Source organism: Saimiri boliviensis, chromosome 15, assembly GCF_048565385.1.
Source record: "Saimiri boliviensis isolate mSaiBol1 chromosome 15, mSaiBol1.pri, whole genome shotgun sequence".
Taxonomy (NCBI): Eukaryota; Metazoa; Chordata; class Mammalia; order Primates; family Cebidae; genus Saimiri; species Saimiri boliviensis.
The window spans coordinates 35,554,442-35,574,974 of record NC_133463.1 but is presented as its reverse complement, the minus strand read 5'-3'; the positions used below and the strand labels follow the sequence as shown (position 1 = coordinate 35,574,974).

Here is a 20,533-nt window from a genome sequence, read left to right as displayed (position 1 = left end):
ACATTGGGCATGTAGATAAAGACAGTAACAGATTTTATTTATTTTGTAAGGAAAGGGTCGTGTTAGCATAGGGCTAAGCAAAAGGTAGTTGTTTAGTAAATCCTGGTGGAATTTTCAATAGAGACAATATTCCAGGATTACATCTCTTTTCTGTTGCTCAAAGTCTCTTTCTATTTTAATAATTGGTAATTTCTATTGAGTGCTCACTGCACAGTAGACCTTTAGTAAGCACTTTCAGGTTCGTAACTCATTTAATCCATTCAACAACCATATGATATAAGGGCTTCTATTAGCATTTTCATTTTACAAATGAAGAAACTGAAGTACAAAGAAATTTAAAAATTTGCCCATAGTTGTAGTACCTGCCAGAGTTGAGATTTGAATCTAGAAGTAGCATAACTCACAGTGGCCACGTTATTGTTGCCCTGGAGTGGTCAGAGGAAATGAAGAATTCAAAGATGTCTCGCAGTCCAGAATATGGGGATCTGCCCCGGAAGATGTACTGAATAATTGGTCAGGTAACGGGAAAAGATAGCCACCTTTATCATGTTTGAGTTTTAAAAAGAAATTAGGATTTTCTTTATGATTTTAATATTAGATTTTAAAAAGTATCTCTCCCTTCTGTTTTCTGACACAGGAACTTTGTAATCTTAAAAAACTCAGGATCCTAGACATAGCAGGAAATATTATTCAGATATTTCCATCAGGAGTAAGTAGAATCAACTTCTATTACAATTGAAAAATAATTTTGTTTATGCTATTGGGAATAGAAAAAAATATGGGCAGATGGTAAAACCTGTAGTAATTGGAACCTTAAATTATACAAATGACTCAAAGATTTGCTTTGCTTTAGAATTTCAAAACCTGTTCTCTCCTGTTTCTTTGTTCTGTGCCTGCTGAACTTGTTTGAACTAAGTGAACTCTGATTTCTATAATAAATATTTTAATATATCAGCTATGATTAAATTTTTTGGTTATTACATACTGCTTTTGGTAACCTCTAACTTTTTGAAAATACTGCTTTTCAGAGCATAAATTTTTATCCCTTGTAATTAATCCAAAGGTGACACTTTTGTTAGTTGTTTTTAAGCCATAAACAATGAAAAATGCACTTTGTTCTCATTTGAAAATGAACTTTGACATCATTTTATTTCAAATGCTGAGCAAGAGTTTGTCTTGGCAACTCCCAACTTTTGAGAAAGAAATGTCACTTTTTCTATTGCATTTTTATATACAAGTGAACGTGCTTGAACATTCAAGGTAATAATTAGAAGTCTATGTATCCAGAAAGTATTCAATAAATAATTGTTGACCCATTAATTATTTTTCCTGACTGATCAGTACTCTAAGTTGAGGTTTCAGTCTTTTTTTTACCTCCTAGAGCAATATTTTATACTGAAGGTAATTCAAATAAAAAAAATGAGTATAAAGTCTATGTTTTAGAAAAACATATACAGTTTTTAAATTGTGGCAAAATATACACAACATAAAATGTACATTCTCCCACTGAAACTCTCTATCGATTCAACTCTAGCTCCCCATTCCCTTTGTACACCTATTTTAGAAATTTCTGTAAATACTTTGAAATAAGATATTTCCCCCCTCCATGGCAACCTACTATATGTGTCTGAATTTGACCACTCTAGGTACTTAGCGTAGTGTAAGTGGAACCAGATATTTGTCTTTTATCACTGACTTATTTCACTTAGTAAAATATCATTAACATTCATCCATCTTATAGCATGTGTAAGAGTTTCCTTCCTTTCAAAGGCTAAATAGTATTCAGTTACATGTATATATCACATTTTGTCTATCCACAGGTATCTGCCCACCTATGAGACTTTGGGCTGTTTTCTCATTTTGACCATTGCTGCTATGAGCATGGGTATACAAACATTTGTTCTTTACTTTCAGTTCCTCTGGGAACATACTCAGATAAAATTGTTGAGTCATATGGTAATTCTATGTTTAATTTTTTAAGGAATCACCACAGTGTTTCAAAAAATGTATAGATTTGAATGTTTAGTACAAACTGGATATTGCTAATATTGACCTTGAAAATATGACATGATTTTACTTATCCTCTGGGTCTTAATTTAACTCCCTATGTCCTGTGATGCCTCTTTGACTTCCAAAACAGCCTTTTAGTGCCACATTTTCTATGATACCACTGGTGCCACTGCTACTTCTATGGTACCTTCTTGTGCCACTTTTTCTATGGTATTTCGATGATGTGCTTGGGCAACATAATGAAGTAATTGATTTCAAGTCTTTCTTGCCCTTGGATGGTAAGCTTCCAGAGAAAGAATACTCTTTTTTACAAATTAGTAGTTTATTTTTATTTTTATTTTTTGAAATTCACATGGCTTTTGAACATTTGAAACTATATTTTTACCAGGATTTTTCTATAAACACTTTCCTTAAATGAATATTCTTCAATTATATGATTTTTAATCATTGGATGTTCTTCTGCCTTTCTTTATAGTATGTTCACTTTTTCTAACATTTTTATTTATTACCGGAATTAGAATTGGATTTTGAATGATCAAGCTTTTGAGAACAAGGATGATCTGAAATAAAATGTCTTTTATTTGTATCTCTCTTTAAGAGAATAATGTTTCTGAAGTAGGGCCTTTAGTGGACAGTGGACAATCTATGGTAACACTGCTGGTTGTTCAGTTAGTGCAGGAAATAGTAATGCTTGTTATATTAGTTTCCTGGGGTTGCTATAGCAAAGTATCATAAACTGGGGCTTAAAGGAGCATGTCTTTGTTTTCTCTTCTTAGAATGATACCAATCCTTGGATTGTGGACCACTGTAATCCAGTATGACCTCATTTTAACTAATTACATCTGCAAAGACTCTGTTTCCAAATAAATTCATACTCCAAGTGTCAGAGTGGATATGACTCTTGGAGGACACTATTTAACCCATTATACTTTGATAGAACATTGAGTTTTTTACTCTATTTAGTGTCTGCTAGGGCAATTGATATAAATATCATTGATGAGGTTTGTATGACATTCCAATTTCATAAACACTGAGTACCTTCTCCGTCGCCAAGCTTTCTACTAATCTGGGGAAGTTTTTTCTTGATCCATTGTCAAAAGTTATGAAGGCAATAGGTCACTTTCTAGTGGATGTTGCTGTCTAGAAACTTTGGAATTTGTGTTTGAAGAAATCTCTAAACATTGAAGTGGACCCTGGAGATATCGTAAGAACAAGATAAATACATGATTTTTAATGACTGACAGAAATTTAAAATTATAAAAATCAAAGAAACTGGCGTTAATTAGCTTAAACAAAGAAGCAAGTCAGGTAGGTGGTAATTTCATTGTTGAGTTCAAAATACTAAGGAGAAAGTGACCTATTGCCTTCATAACTTTTGACAATGGATCAAGAAAAAACTTCTTATTATTTGCTGCTAAAGAGGTAGACTATCATCATGGGATTTCTGGGAAGAAAGGATTACTAATCTCTTTCTTTAGGGCAGAAAACGGTCTCTTAAGTAGTTGTGATTCAGTCTTTTCAACAGAAAAAAAAAAAGCAAATTACCGAAATTTTATAGTTCCTTTGAAACAGTTTTTAAAAAATCTTTTTATCACAGATCTTCTTTCTCTGGCTCCTCTTTCTCTCAGGATCCCAGTTATTTTTCAAACTGCAATCATTTGAAGAGAAAGATGACCTGACAAAAGTGAGAAAAAGTTTTAATGATCATCACCAGGGGGCATCGTGAGGTTTGTCTTTGATGTGAAGTTTGTAGCAAAATATCATATATAAAACATTGCAGACCAAACAGAAAACTTCACATTTCAGTAAGCTTTTGGTTAGAATGCTCCATTAGCAATCTATCTGAGGACCTGTAGTATTATGACTACTTTTCAAATTCACGAATAGTGTTCAGTGTTATCTTTCTGGATCAAAACTTTGCCATTACCTAGAAGTTTGCAAGTTACCAAATCTATCTGATACTGAATAATCCCTTGAAGAAGACAGATTTGTTATCATTATTCCCGTTTGGAGCTGAAGATATTGAGGCTCCAGAGAAGCAGTTTGTCTGCAGCAGTGACCCTCAAATTTGAGTGTGCATCTAAATCCCCTGGATGGCTTTTTAAAACCCAGAAGGCTAGGCCCTCCCTCTAGGGTTCTGAGTCAGTAGGTTGGGGATCCCACAGGTTTGCATTTCTATTATGTTCTTAGGTAATGCTGGGGCTGTAAGTCTGGGAACCACACTTGGAATACCATTTCCCTGAAGGATGGAACAGTAGCAGAGCTTGACCTTGCACTCAAGACTTTTGGCTACACTCTAAGGACTCCCACTGCCTCTGAGGAATCCATTCTTTGTCTCAGGTTGGGACAGTCCCTGTTATGCTACACAAATAAGGCCTTTCTTTAAATTCCCTGGGAGTCTGGGTTCTGAGAATTTCACTGTGTCCTTGACTAAAATGATACTGAAGGAACATTCTCTGGGCAATTCTCGTATACTCTGAAAAATATTTCACGTAGAAACTAGGACTTTGGTATGTGAACACAAGGAATGCCTATATGGCTGGGGGCTGAGTTTTATGTGTTGTTTAATTCGGTTAGCCTTACTTCATTTTGGCCACACTGTGGATGTACTCAGGGTATATATGCAGTTAACAAAACTTCTTGAACATTTATTTATTAGCCAATCTAAAAATTGGAGAGATTTTTTTTTAGCATGTGAATTTTACACTAAATTTTATTTTGGAGAAATTTGGGGAAGGCCAAATCTTTACCATGTTACTTTCATTTCTGAATTTTGTCTTTATAAAGTTCCCCCTTTGCATCGGGTAGTTATAGTTTGGAAGTGAAACTCAAGTGTAGCTAAAACATTTATAAGGATACAGATAAATGTGACAGCTTATGAGAAAGTGCTTTCTTAAGAGTAGACGCTTAAGAAATGTGCTTTAAAAGATGTAAATTATACCCAATGCTACATTTTCCACAGTTGCTGCTTTCTTTCAGTTTCAAAGTCATGATATTAACATTCATGTGAATCTGTAGCTTTCGTAAACACATTCTGTGTCAAAGTTAAGAATCTTAAGTATTTGTATATCCCTAAGGTTTGTAGGCACACACTGTTTTTGTAAGAAAAAAAAATATAAAGAGGGAAAGCCTCATGCAGTGATGTTGTCATGAGAAAAATTATGCTTGGACTATTTATGGGAAATCATAGTTATAGCACCTATTCCATTTCATCAATGCCCCTTTAAGAATTCTTTAGAGTTATCATAAATCAAATTTGAGAGTAGTGGAAGCAGTTTCCTCTTTTACAGTATGAGAAACACAGGAGGAAAATAAATGGAAGCAACTTTCCCAGAAACACAAATCATTTCAATAGTGAGGAGAAGATTTGAATCCACTGTTCCGAAACAAAAATTAAATTTGCCTAGCTTAGCAGTGTACCCATTGTGTGACATTGGACAGGTCTTGTATCATCACATTGCTAGGAAAATGTCTCACACAACAGTTGGTGGTTAGTAATGATAGAATGAGTGAATTATTAAATGAGATAATGTATATGAATTATTATTAGTGTTTGGCACATGATAGATATTGAATGTTGTTTTCTTGTCATTTTAAGGTTTGGTCTGAGATACCTCCCCTTCAATCACCCCAAACTTAGGGTTATCTCTGAAGGCTTTCAAAGCCATGGGATTACCTGAATGATTGTAACTTGCAACTGTTAAGGTAACCAACTGATCTTTACCCAAGGGTGTACAAGAGTGGCTGGTTTCAGCAGTACACACACACACTTCTTCCTATTCCCCAGGTTGTCTTTGCCTTGTTCCAGGTTATTTTCTCCTGCAGATTCCTTTATATTCCTTAGGCTTACCTTCTTTGGGTGATAAAACAGAACCAATAAACTATCTCCCTGAAGGGGTCTCTTTTCCCTGGGTCTTTGCCTTTGGTTTCCCATTTATTTATGTCTTATCCTTTCCCTCTCCCTCGTAGTTCATTTGGTTTCTGTTTGACAGACCAGACCAGATTCCTCTGGAAACAGGACGTCTCATTACTGAATTCCCTGTATCTTAGACACTTCACTTAACTTGTTGCCTATTACTTATCCTGATGTCTCTTCTTTCCTTGGATATTTTTAATTTAAAAGAATTTCTCTTTTCATAGCCAATGCTGAATGATTTTGATCCACACCAGTGTAAGCTTATCTTGCTATAATGTCCTTGGGTCCAGAAACTTGCCTGATGTCTAGCATGGTACATACCCTGGTTTGCTGTCACTCTCTGTTTGATACTTGTCTAATTCAAATATTCCCAGTATCATATATATATATATATATATATATATATATATATGATATATATATATGTATATCTGTTTGTCTGTATATATATAATATAATATGTATACATTCGTGATTAATACAAAGTCAAGTGAAGAAAGCCATTTTATTTTTGAATGATTCTCATCATTTCCAAATGAACTCACCTACCTTCGATAGAATGATTTCCATATATGAGCAGTAACACACAAATATGTGCACATGCAGACAAGCATTCCTAGGGACACCATTTAGTTTTGCATTAACAAAAATATTTCTGTGAGATTGATTGAACACTTGGAGAATATCTATTTCAAATTTAAACATGTCTTTGATCAAAAATGTCCCTGAGTGGTCTAGAAAGTGCAATACAATTGTGGGAAAGAAACTGCTTGGGAAAGTAAAATTGTGATGTTTGCCTTCTGTCAAAACTTTTGAAACTCTTTTGCAAAATGGTTAGAAAACAGCCTACAAGTTTAAAAGTGATACACAGGAAAATGTCCATAAAGCTGTGGTCCAAAACATGCCTGAATATCTCCGCAGTCTAGTGATTTGCTTGGAAGTATCCACTTTGCTCAAATAGCATGAGAAATTCCAGTTGGCTGCCTCAGCCCCTTTGTTGTTCTGCCTCTTTCAATTAGCAACATTAGAGATCCACTTTATTTTTGTTCCCATGTGAATAGTTTATTTTCTCTCTCTGTTTAAGATTAAGGAAAAGTATGCCCTATTCTTGAAGCTCATTAAATGCCTCTCTAAAATTTGACCTTGATTTGAAAATAGTATAATTTTCTTTGGTTGTCAGTGCTGCCTTCAGTGGCTCAGTTTATTAGGAGACATACATTTAAAATAACATTCACTGACCTTTTAAAAAATGGGACACAAGCCAATGCTTTTCTATTGGAAACCTCTTGTGGGTTCTGTGGTTTTATGTAAGTGATGTAAGCTTAGCTAATATAGAATTCATGAGTTCCAAAACTTGACTAAATGCTTTCCCTGACACTACTTTTATGAGAATGAGATCATGTTTTCTGCTGTTTCTTATATGGGGGTGGGCTAAGAGGAGGGTATTGAATTATATGTTATTGCTTCTTTTGCCATTCTAATTCTAAAATTTCATGGGGTAGACTTTTGGAAATGAAAAAGCAGAGAGAAAAAAATTATAAAATATTATCTTTGATGCAATGGTGATTTTGTTCAAACTCTGTTTTAAAAATTGAAGGCCCAATTAAGTTAGGGGATACAACTATCTCTGTTTAAATTACATAATTTGAGTTCTGACTTTCTTTCTATACGTGATTTTATTAGAATTAAAGATAGGCTGGTCCTGAATGCCTATAAAGTGTAAGTGGTATAGTGGTTGGTAAACACCATTTCACCAACCACTATCACTAGCTACTCTTGAAAATTTTATTCTTCTAACCAAGTACCTAATGAAAGTGATTCAGGAGATAAAAGGGATGCCTTGCTTACCTTCAAAATGGAGATCCTCAAATTTCAGCAGCATTCACCTCTCTTGTTAAGAGGTAGGAAGGACAGGATCATAAAGTCAGAGAGCTGAATCTTTTGTGGTTTCTGGTCTTGTAGTAAAAGTGGAGTTCAAATGATTTCAAAATCAGGGCTAGTATTTTTCAGAAAGTAAACTTAAATAATTAGCAATATTATAAAGAGAGACTGATTGAAATCAAATGTGGCTCTTGCACAGACTGTTTAAACATTGATTTTCATTTAGATTATTTCTCTCTCTCCCTTCCCTCTCCAAGTAACCTCTATGGAGGTGGGGGACTTTGTTCTCTTTCACTGATGTATTCTAAACTTATAACAGTGCTTGGCACATAGTAGGCACCCAATAAATAGTTACAGAAAGGATGGTAGACAGATAGATGGATGGGTGGGTGGATATGGATTTTATATAACAAACAAGATTGCTTTGCTCTTCTGAGAAATCAAAACCAATTTGTGACAATTAATAAACAAGTTGTTCTAAGGCAGTGGTTTTCAACTAGGGAAGATTTAGCCCTCCCGTTATGTCCCCGGGATATTTGGAAATGTCTGGAGCTATTTTTTGTTGTGAAAACTGAGGAGTGGTACTACTGGCATTTAGTTAGTAGAGGCCAGAGATCCTGCTAAATGTTCTGTAATGCATAGGACAGTCCCCTATAAGAAAGTATTACCTGGCCCAAAATGTCCATGTTGAGATTGAGAAACCTTGTAAGGGACTGACTATTTCTTTATGTTCTCCAGGCCTTAATCCCAATAAAATATATTCTTATCAAATAGATTTTAGAGTGTATAAGAATCAGCAACGTGCTTGTTAAAATGTTGATACCTGGGCCCCATGCTCATATATTGCAAATTATTGCTAATAATGCTTTTGGATTTAAAGTTGAATTGTTTTCTGATATGAATATAGCTATATTATATATAAATATATATTATATATTTTGATTCATATTTACATGATATATGTGTTTTCACTGCCTACTTTTAACCTTTCCATATGCTTATATTTTAGATGTATCATTTATAAATACCATATAATACTTCATTTAAAAAAATCCATCTGACTATTCTTTCTTTCTCTTTGTTTGAGATGAGGTCTTGCTATTTTGCCCAGGCTAGTCTTGAACTCCTGAGCTCAAGCTATCTTCCCACTTCAGCCTCCTGAGTACTTGGGACTACAGGCATGTGCCACTTTGCCCAGCCTGCTGGGTATATGTAATTTGTTTTACTTGTACGGTACTCCTTTTCTTTTTCTTTTTTTTTTCTTGCCTTCTTTTGAAATAATTGGATACTTTTTATGACTCATTTTTAAAAATCTTATGAAATTTTATACCATTTTACTATTCTTTTTTCAAAAATTTTCTTTTATTTTAGGTTCCGGGGTACATGTGCAGAATGTGCAGGTTTGTTACATAGGTAAACCTGTGCCATGGTGGTTTGCTGCATCTATCAAGCCATCACTTAGGTATTAATCTCCACATGTGTTAGCTATTTGTTCTGATGCTCTCCCCTGCGCCACCTTCCTAATAGGCCCCAGTGTGTGTTGTTCCCTTCCCTGTGTCCATGTGTTCTCATTGTTAAGCTCCCACTTACGAGTGAGAACATATGGTGTTTGGTTTTCTGTTCTTGTGTTAGTTTGCTGAGGATGATGGCTTTCAGCTTCATCTAGGTCCCTGCAAAGATCATGATCTCATTCCCTTTTTTGGCTGCCTAGTATTCCATGGTGTATATGTGCTACATTTTTTTAATCCAGTCTACTATTTATGGGCATTTGGGTAGGTTCCAAGTCTTTGCTATTGGGAATAGTGCTCCAATAAACATATGTGTGCATGTGTCTTTATAACAGAATGATTTATATCTCTTTGGGTGTTATACCCAGTAACTGGATTGCTGGGTCAAATAGTATTTAAGGTTCTAAATCCCTGAAGAATCACCACACTGTCTGCTACAGTAGTTGAACTAATTTACATTCCTACAATCAGTGTAAAAGCCCTATTTCTCTGCAGCCTCGCCAGCATCTGTTGTTTCTTGACTTTTTAATAATTGCCATTCTGACTTGTATGAAATTGTATCTCATGGTTTCGATTTGCATTTCTCTAATGATCAGTGATGCTGAGCTGTTTTTTCATATGTTTCTTGGCTGCACAAATGTGTTCTTTTGAGAAGTGTCCATTTGTGTCCTTTGCCCACTTTTTGATTTTTTTTTCTTGTAAATTTGTTTAAGTTCCCTGTAAATTCTGTATATTAGCCCTTTGTCAGATGGGTAGTTTGCAAAAATGTTCTCCTGTTCTGTAGGTTGCTTGTTCACTCTGGTGATAGTTTCTTTTGCTATGCAGAAACTCAGTTTAATTAGATCCTATTTGTCAATTTTTGCTTTTAATGCTATTACTTTTGGTAATTTCATCATAAAATCTTTGTTCATGCCCATTTTCTGCATAATATTGCCTAGGTTTTCTTCTAGGGTTTTTATGGCCTGAGGGTTTACATTTAAGTCTTTAATCCATCTTGAGTTAATTTTTGTATAAGGTGTAAGGAAGGGGTCCAGTTTCAGTTTTTTGCATATGGCTAGCCAGTTTTCCTAGCACCGTTTATTAAATAGGGAACTTTTAAGTGTGATATAATCTTGTCTGTTTTTGTTTTTGTTGTCTTTAGTTTTGAGTCTTTTTTAATTCTGTTTTTAAAAATTATTCTATTTTGATTTTGAGTCTTATCCATAAAATCTTTGCCCATACCAATTCCAGAAGTGTTTCCCTTATGTTTTCTTGTAGTAATTTTATAGTTTCAGGTCTTACATCTAAGTCTTTAATTCATCTTCAGTTGTTTTTTATTTATGAGTTTTGTTTCAATCTTCTGTGTATGGATATTCAATTTTCCCAGCACCATTTATTGAAGAGGCTGTTCTTTCAGTGTATGTTCTTGGCACTGTTGTCAAAAATCAGTTGACTGTAAATATGTGGATGTATTTCTGGGTTCTCTATTCTGTTCCATTGGTCTAAGTGTCTTTTTAAAACCAGTTCTGTGCTGTTTTGTTTACTATAGCTTTGTAGTATATTTTGAAGTCAGGTAGTTCGATGACTCTAGATTTGTTCCTTTTGCTCAGAATTGCTTTGGCTCTTTGGGGTCTTCTGTGGTTCCATATGAATTTTAGAATTGTTTTCTCTGTTTCTGTGAAGAATGTCATTGGTATTTTGATAGGGATTGCGTTGAATCTGTAGATTGCTTTGTGTAATATTATCACTTTAACAATATGAATTCTTCCAATTCATGAACATGAGATGTCTTTCCATTTTTTTGTGTGTGTTCTCTTTAATTTGTTTTATCAGTATTTTGTAAGTTTCATTGTGGAAATGTTTCACCTTTTGGGTAAATATATTTTTAGCTTCACAAAAACTTTTGTAGCTACTGTAAAAGGGATGAATTTTTTCTTGGGGATTTTTTTTTTTTTTTTTGTTACTGGTATATAGAATTACTACTGATTTTTGCTTAGTTGATTTTGTATCCTGAAATTTTATTGAATTTGTTAATTAGTTCAAACAGGTTTTTTGGTAGAATCTTTCATTTTTTTTTTAAATATAAGATCATGTTATCTGCAAATAGGGCCAATTTGACTTCCTGTATTTTTAATTTCATTGCTTACTATTTCTTTGTCTTGCTTAATTACTCTCTTAGGAACTCCAGTACTGATATGGTTTGGCTCTGTGTCCCCACCTAAATTTCATGTTGAATTGTAATCTCCATTGTTGGAGAAGGGATGTGGTGGGAGGTGACTGGATTACGTGTACAGATTTCCCCCATACTGTTCTTGTGATAGTGAGTTTTCATGAGATCTGGTTGGTTGTTTAAAAGTGCAGAGCACTTCCCCCTTCACTCTCTCTCCTGCTGGCCATGTGAAGACAATACCTTGTTTCCCTTTCATCTTTTGCCGTGATAGTAAGTTTCCTGAGGACTCCCCAGCCATGCCTCATGTACAGCTTGTGGAACTATGAGTCAATTAAACCTCTTTTCTTCATATATTACCCAGCCTCAGACAGTTCTTTATAGCAGTGTGAGAATGGACTAATACAAGTATTATACTATGTTGAATAAGAGTAGTAAAAATATAGGCATACTTGTCTTTCTTCAGATTTCAAAATCTGTCTTCAAAAACCAAGAGAGATTTTGAAATCTGTCTTACCTCAGATTTCAAAAAGTGATATTATTTTCCCTGCTGAAACCTCTTCCTCACTCACTATGATTTCACAGAGGGTTTATCATATATGGCCTTTACTGTGTTGAGGCATAGTCATTTAATATCTAATTTGTTGAGAATTTTTTATCATGATGAGTGTAGGATTTTATTATTTTTTCTGCATCTATTGAGATGATTCTATGATTTATATTCTTCATTCTGTTGATACAATGTATCGTATATTTACTTATCAGTACCTGTTGAACCATCCTTATATCCATAGCATAAATCCACTTGATCATGGTGTATAATCATTTTGATATACTGTTCGATTCACTTGCTAGTATTTTGTTAAGGTTTTTGCATCTATGTTCATCTGTAGTTTTTCTTGTTGTTGTGTCCTTGTGTGGTTTTGGTGTAAAGGAAATGCTAGCCTTGAAAAATGAGTCAGGAAGAATTTCCTCCTCTTCAATTTTTTGGAATGGTTTGAGAAAAGTGGGTGTTAGTTTATTAAAAGTTTAATAGAATTTAGCAGTGAAGCCATCCAGTCCTGGGCTTTTTTTGTTTGCTTATTTTGGGAGATTCATTACTGATTCAATCTCATTACTCATTATTGATCTGTTTAGGTTTTCTATTTCTTCTTGGTTCAATCTCGTTAGATTATATATGTGCAGAAACTTACCTGTTTTCTCTAGGTTTTCCAAGTTTTTTGGTATATAGTTGTTAATAATAATCTCTAACAATCCTTTGCATTTCTGTGATATCAGTTTCAATGTGTTTCCTTTTTCATTTCTAAGTTTATGTATTTAAATCTTCTTTTTTTAGTCTATTGCCTTGTTGATTTCATTTATCTTTTCAAACAACTTTTTAAATTTGCTTTTTATTCTCTATTTTGTTTATTCTGCTCTACTTTTATTTCTTTCTACTAATTTTGGGTTTAATTTGTTCTTGCTTTTCTAGATCCTTGAGGTATACTGTTAGATTGTTTATTTAAACTCTTTCTGATTTTTGTTGTAGGTGTTTATTGCAATAAACGTCTAAATAATGCTTTTACTGTATTTAATAGATTTTGGTATGCAGTGTTTCTGTTTTCATTTGTTTTAAGACATTTTAAAATTTTATTCATATTTATACACCCATTGGTAACTCAGGAGCACATTGTTTCACTTCCATATATTTGTACAGTTTCCAAAGTTCCTCTTGTTATTGATTTATAGTTTTATTCCATTGTGGTCTGAAAGAAACTTATGATTTTGATATTTTAACATTTGTTGAGACTTGTTTTATGTCCGAACATATGGTTTATCCTAGAGAATGTTCCATGTGCTCAGGAGAAGAGTGTGTATTCTGCAGCTGTTGGATGAAATGTTCTACAAATATCTGTTAGGTCCATTTGATTTTGTAGTGCAGTTTAAGTCTGATGTTTCTCCATTGATTTTCTGTCTAGATAATCTGTTGAATGCTGAGAATGGAGTGTTGAGTCCCCAACTATTATTGTACTGGAGTCTATGTCTCCCTTTAGTTCTACTGATATTTGTCTTACATATCTGGCTGTTCCAGTGTTGGGTGCATATACATTGACAAATGTTATATCCTCTTGCTGAATTGATCACTTTATCATTATACAATAACTTTCTTTGTTCTATTTTATATTTTTTGACTTGAAGTCTATTTCTTCTAATATAAGTATAGTTACTCCTGCTCACTTTTGATTTCCAAAAGTGATACAGAATATCTTTTTCCATCCCTTTACTTTCAGTCTATGTGTCGATGCAGTTGAGTGAGTTCTTGTAGGCAGAATGTAGTTGGGTCTTATGTTTTTATTCGTTCAGCCTGTTTAAGTCTTTTAATTGGGGAAATTTAAACTGTTTATATTCAACGTTGTTATTGATAGGTGAGTGCTTACTTATCTTTTTGCATCTTATCTCCTCACCTCTGTTTTCCATTCCTTTGTCTTACTGTGCTTTATTCTAGATATGTTCTCCTTATATATTTTACAAATTTAACAATGTTTTTAGCTTTGTCTACATGTTATCAAACCTAGCCATTAAATTACGTATTTCAGTTTTATCTATTGGTACAATTTCTTGTTGTTTCTTTTTCAGATCTACTATGTTACCTTTTACATTTTTTATTTATCTCCTGAAAATATTAAACTTGACTTTTATTTCCTAGATTATGTTAAGTGTAGTTGATTCTCTCTTATCTTCCCATGGTTAGCTCTTTTGTATCATATATATCTCAGCTTAGATATTAGCTCCTCAGGAAAGCTTTTCCTCACCACTCAGTCAAAATAGCCACTACTCTATGACATCAAATTTTAAAATTTTCCTTATGGCACTTACTACTTTAATAAATACATGTTTATATTTGTTTACTTACTGTTTATATGTACCCACCCCCCATTTTTTTTATCCTCAATACAATGCAGATTTCCATGAAAACAGCATCTTTGCCTGTTTATTCATTTCTATATTTTTATTGCCTTAGAGCAATGCTTGGCAAATAATAGGCAGACAGTACATATTTGTTCAGTGACTGAATGACTGAATGACTGAATGGCCTATCATGGCCATTGTCTGATTTCCCTACATTTCATCTAATGTTCACAAGTCACAAACTTTGAGAGGTTCTCAAAAATCTCTGACCTGGATGTCAGAACTTGTTTCTATCTTGATCCTACTACCTCTCTCAACTTCCACTTTATTTGACTGCTTGTTTATTGCTTTCCTGTTCCACTTATTTTTCAGAAGACTTTGTGTTCTTTCTTCTAAGACACTTTAAGGTAAATCTCTTTAATAGTTACATTACATTCTATTATAGTTATATTTCCTTTGAAATTTTATCAGACAGTTAAAATTATATAAACTCCTAAAAATTCTTAATTGCCATGGCTGCCAAGTTAGAAAAAAATAAGATTATAGTTTTAGAATCATTATTTTTCTGTATTTTGAGTTCTAATTTTATAGGCCACAATTTTCATATCTTCTATTATAAATTACATAAAATCCTTAGAGGATAATAGAATATATATTAAAATACATGCCAAATCAAAAACAAAAACCCAACTCTTGACTGAGAAGGTATCTCAAGAGACTTCCAGAGCTTGCTATATAAGATTTCAGGGTAGTTTAGTGTATTTGATTTGTTGTCAACAGTGAGAGTATAAGGCAGGGCAGTCAATTTTTTCATTATTCTTAGGCTTTTTATGAGTTAGAATGAAATAAATTTATGGAAAACTGTCTACAACTTTATAAATGTTAGCTATTACTTGCTTTTTTCTTCAAATGTCCATATACAGAAAATCACATTGTAAATTGGGATTGTGGAGAAGAGTATTGTGAGATAGGTACAAGGAGTACAGGCTGTAAAGATAGAAGGTTCTAGAACATAGTGAGGGTAAAAACTAACTTCTGTGTCAAAGAAGACAACTACCCAGAGGTGTCTGGAAACTAGGCTCAGAAAATAGTTCATTCTTTTGTTAGAGCCAGGGCAGCTTTCCTTTAGGAGAAGCTGGCAAGGAAATTCCATGGATTAGAAGTCTGATGATTAAGGTCAGAACCATCAAAGATGGCCAAAGTCCATTGTAGGAGGGCTTCTCTTCAGTCTAGGATATACTCAGGATGGTTACATATGGTTTCATCTATCTAGGTAACAGATGCTTGCTGGAAACGGTAACATGCCAATAAACGATATGTAAAGTTGCTATATAAAAACAAACAAAGCTTGGTTTTATGCTAAACACTTTAAAAAGTATCCTTTTATTTAATTTGCATTATAGCTTTATGAGCTAGGAATCATTACCATTTTCATTTCCTCAGATGAGAAAACTGAGGCTTTCAGAAAATATTAAGGTATTTTTTTCCATTTCAGAGCTGAAATTCAAGCCTAAATTGCTTCAAAGCCAAAAATACTGGCCAGGCACGGTGGCTTACGCCTGTAATCCCAGAAATTAGGTAGGTTGAAGCAGGCGGATCATGAAGTCAGGAGTTCGAGACCAGCCTGACCAACATAGTGAAACCTGGTCTCTGCTAATAATACAAAAATTAGCCAGGCATGGTGGTGCATGCCTGTAATCCCAGCTGCTCAGGAGATTGAGGCAGGAGAATCGCCTGAAGGCAGAGGTTGCAGTGAGTTGAGATCGTGCCACTGTACTCTGGCCTGGGCGACACAGCAAGATTCCATCTCAAAAAACAGAACAAAACAAAACACAAAAACCAAACAAACAAAAATAGTCTTAATTACTAGCAGTGATTTATTTATATAAATATGTTATGCCTGATTATCATGTATTGTTCTTGACTGTATCAATATTGTTGAGGAAGACTTAGCGAGTTGAACTAGCCAGAGAAAGTACTGATCTGTGAATTCCTTCCCTGCTGCTACATGCCTCCCTAACTCCTGTAGGCTCACTTTAGAAAATATAAGTCGAGACTCCTACGAAGGTTCATTTGTAGAAAGAAGTTGGGAAGTTGGTTAATGGACATTCTGTGCCTGGTAATTAGGAGGAACAATTGGCAGCATTTGCAGTTCCCCCACAAAAGGAAATTTTTGCCTAATTTTTGAGAGGAAGAAAGAATATTCTCAGACACCATAGCTTAGAGTCTTTGCTGGCATTCCTGTAATCTAGGATAAAATGGGAATGTCAAAGAAATTGCAGGTGTGGTTTTATAGGAGGATACAAGAAAGAAAAAGCAGAGCTGTAAGTCAAGGAAATAATTCCAACAGAAGACACTGGGTTAGTAGAAGACAGGCAGCTTAGCTGTGCAGTGGATGTTATGCAACAGAATCACAAAAGGGGACACACTAGAGGATGCTGAGAAAAGCTGATTGTGTCACTGTGGGGAGACCAGGAGGTTTTTCTTATTTTAGTTTCTTGTTTTAGAATGCAAAATTTTGCTTACTTTCCCTTTCTTATGCTTGAAAGAAGGGAGTTAGTGCTAATATATTAAAATCATTCAGTGGCAAGGTTTCTCAGGTAGTTTGGTGCATATGCAGATCTGAGACTTTTTTTCATGTGCATCTCTGTCATGAGAATTATAACTGCTTCAAATTAGATGCACAACTCTAATAAAGACATGCAGTTAATGGGTTTTCCATTTTTGTGTAATAGATATATTTTAATTTTTTTCATTAATGGAAGAAGTATGATGGGTGAAAACATCAGGCAGAGTCTGGAATCAGGAAAACTTGGGTTTCAATTCTCACTCTGACACTCATGGTTAATGTTTTATGATTCTTGCAGATAAAAGCCATTGCAAGAGATCCCTGAGTTGGCTGTAGAAGAAGGCATGTTTTTCTTGGTAGATTTGTTTACAAATTAGCTTTCCCAGGGAGATCTACTGAGCAAGATTTTGGTAGTAACCTCTTTTTTAGGTCATAATAGAATGAAGGGCAGCCAGAGTGCTGACTTAGTTAGGGCAGCGTTATGTAGTAGAACACACCTGAATTTTCATGGCCTGCATATGAATTCCAGTTTTGCAACTTTCTAGCTGTGTGACTTCGGGAAAATTTTGTAAAAGCCTTGAACTTTAATTCCTTTATCTAAAAATGGGATAATAATACAAATGATACTATCTACCACGAGGATTGACTGAGCTAACAAATATAAATCACCAGAAACATAGCAAGTACTTTGTATATTACATTAGTTCTAATTCCTATCTTCCCCTGTCACCATCAAAGCACCAGTATGTTCCTCCATTTCAAACATAGTATAACAGTGGTGTAGGACTGCCACCATAATGTTAGGACCTTAGGCAAATTGTGCTAGAAAGTAGTATTATTGCTTTCTCACCCATTTGTTTTCTTTAGGCTACCCTACGTATGTGGGAGTCCTCTTGGGCAATCTGACATGAACAATGAGAGAACAAAGGGGAGGAGGGGGGTGGAAAGTAAACTGGAAAAAAAACCTACAAATACTTGAAAATCTTAATATTAGCAATTTTGAAAAACTTTATGGCAGGAAGAGGAATTATAATTTATGTTTCTTGATCAAAGATATACTCTGTAAAGCAAGAAGAAAACAAAATAAAGCAAATATATAGCTTCTGTTAAATATTAGCATAGAAGAGGGCACTTTAAGAAATTATTTTATGGGATACACATATGATTGATATTCAATTATTTACTATTTTAGAAAGTAAGTTCCACTGAATGTGCCCTGGGAAATGGCAAATATAATCAGTCTAGTGCTAGCTTTCCTCATATAAAAAGAACAAGATTAATGCCTCTACAGAGGAAGCTCAGGACTACCAACCAATCGCTGTTATTCAATAAAGGTTCTGCCCCTGGTCATTTTCAGATGCAGAGCTGGTTGTAGATTCTGTTCTTTTTCCCCACCTACACTCTGGTGTTGCTGACTTTGCTTGCTGGATAGCTACAGTTTTTTTTGTTGTTGTTGTTGTTTTTGTTTTTTGTTTTTTGTTTTTTTTTTTGAGACAGAGTTTCGCTCTTGTTATCCAGTCTGGAGTGCAATGGCGTGGTCTCAGCTCACTGCAACCTCAGCCTCCTGAGTAGCTGGGATTGTATACAGGCACGTGCCACCATGCCCAGCTAATTTTTTTTTTTTTTTTTTTTTTAAGTACAGACGGGGTTTCACCATGTTGATCAGGATGGTCTCGATCTCTCGACCTCGTGATCCACCCGCCTCAGTCTCCCAAAGTGCTGGGATTACAGGCTTGAGCCACCGTGCCCGGACAGTCACAGTTTTTAGTTACAGTTTTGCCCCTCCCCCTGTTGGGCTGTGATATTGTTCAAAGATTTAGAGATTTGGAAAGTAAATAAAGCAAGAGGAGGGCATCATCCTGAAAACTCAGTAGTACTACAAGAGCAGCAAAATAAGGTCTGCTTTTAGGGAGGGCTGTAGTAGTCTGTTCTCACATTGTTAATAAAGACATACCTGAGACTGGATATAAAGGAGAGAGAGAGGTTTAATTGATTCAGTTCTATATGGCTGGGGAGGCCTCACAATCATGGTGGAAGGCAAGGAGGAGCAAGTCACATTTTACATGGCTGCAGGGAAGGAAAAACTTGTGTAGTGAACTCCTTTTTATAAAACCATCAGATCTCGTGAGACTTATTCACTATCATGAGAACAGCCTGGGAAAGACCTGACCCCATGATTCAATAACCTTCCACTGGGTCCCTTCAACAACACATGGGAATTGTGGGAGGTACAATTCAAGATGGGATTTATGTGGGGACACAGCCAAATCATATCAAGGGAAGAACCTGGAAAGCTCATGGAATGCTTTCAGCATTAACATGTACAAGGAAGTGAGATGGGAAACATGCAGTGTTTTGCTAGTAAATGTTTAACCCAACCAACTCTCTGGGGTGGCAGAGTAGAACCCTCATTTGTAGCATCTGCTAATTCCCATAGTGTAAATACTCCCACTATGGCCTGTTTCAAGCTACCAATATAATGTCACTAAATGCCATGTTGGACATTGATGCTCAGAACTGGCTCCTCTTTGCTGGTACCAGTCAGCACACCAGTGACAGTAGCCTTAGCACCACTGACTGAGACAGGGAGGATATGGTAGAAAATTTTAAGACACAATCTTCCTTTTTTGGTGTCAGAGATTCTTAAAATATTGGCTTTACCGCTTATTAACTATGACTTTGTGTGGAAATCCTTAAATTGCCCAAGTCTCAATTTCCTTATTTATTAATATATTTATTCAATATATATTTTCTGAGTGTCTTTCATATGCCAAGAACTTTTGTAGGGATTCTGGATACATAGGTGAAGAATATAAACTCCCTGCCCACTTGGAGCTTATATTCTAGTAGGGAAGACTGATAATACACAGGTAAACAAATTCAGGGTAGTGTTATGGAGAAAATGCATAGGACTTTATAAGCCCAGGATTATGTCTGTTTGGGACACTTCTCTGTCCTCAGTGCTTATGACATTGCAAGAATGAATCAGTATAAATGAAGGCTCTGCTACTCTAATTAGGATTTTCAGAAAAGGCTGTCTGAGGGACCAAAATGTGACCAACAATACATGAATGATATACAAGAACAAATGTGGCAGGTGCTCTTGGCTAGCTAGTGATGTCCCCATCTCCAGCCCTCCTCTCCTGAACTGCTTCCAGTGGGAGTGGTTATGTGTCACAGTTCTGGCTAGAGAAAAATAAATGGAAATCTTTTGGGTGATGTTTCCAGGAAAGCTTTTGTTTTTTCAGTAAAATTGGACAGAGTTTACCTCTTGCCACTTGGTCTTTTCTTTTTGATGTTGCCTGAATTCGATTGAGATTTAGAAGCCATTTGAGACTGTAAAGTGCAGGCACAAAGACAACAACCTACTTGCTAAGCAGGATGGACCTCTGGCAGCAGCATTGCATGGCCTTCGTTCTTCTGGCCTGCTCAACTTGTGGCACTTGTTACATGAGATAAGTGACATTCTATGTGTTGTCTGGTTTTTTGCTTTTTTGTTTTTTGCCATTAATATAGCAAGCCAAGCCATAAAAATACATTATAGAAAGAATAATAAATATTAAGTAAGTCATATAAAACACTTGGCAGAATTTAAGAAGCATTGCTCAAAAAAT

At 35.0% G+C, this 20,533-nt stretch overlaps 1 protein-coding gene across 5 annotated transcripts in view; it reads left to right on the top strand.

Annotated features, from left to right (window-relative positions):
* LRRC69 (leucine rich repeat containing 69) overlaps positions 1–20,533 on the top strand; it is a 129,712-nt gene that overhangs the window by 35,358 nt on the left and 73,821 nt on the right. For all 5 annotated transcript variants that reach the window (XM_074386881.1, XM_074386880.1, XM_074386884.1 and 2 more), the window contains exon 7: positions 638–709. In XM_074386881.1, coding sequence (XP_074242982.1) covers positions 638–709 — 72 coding nt within the window. The remainder of the gene's footprint in view (positions 1–637; positions 710–20,533) is intronic.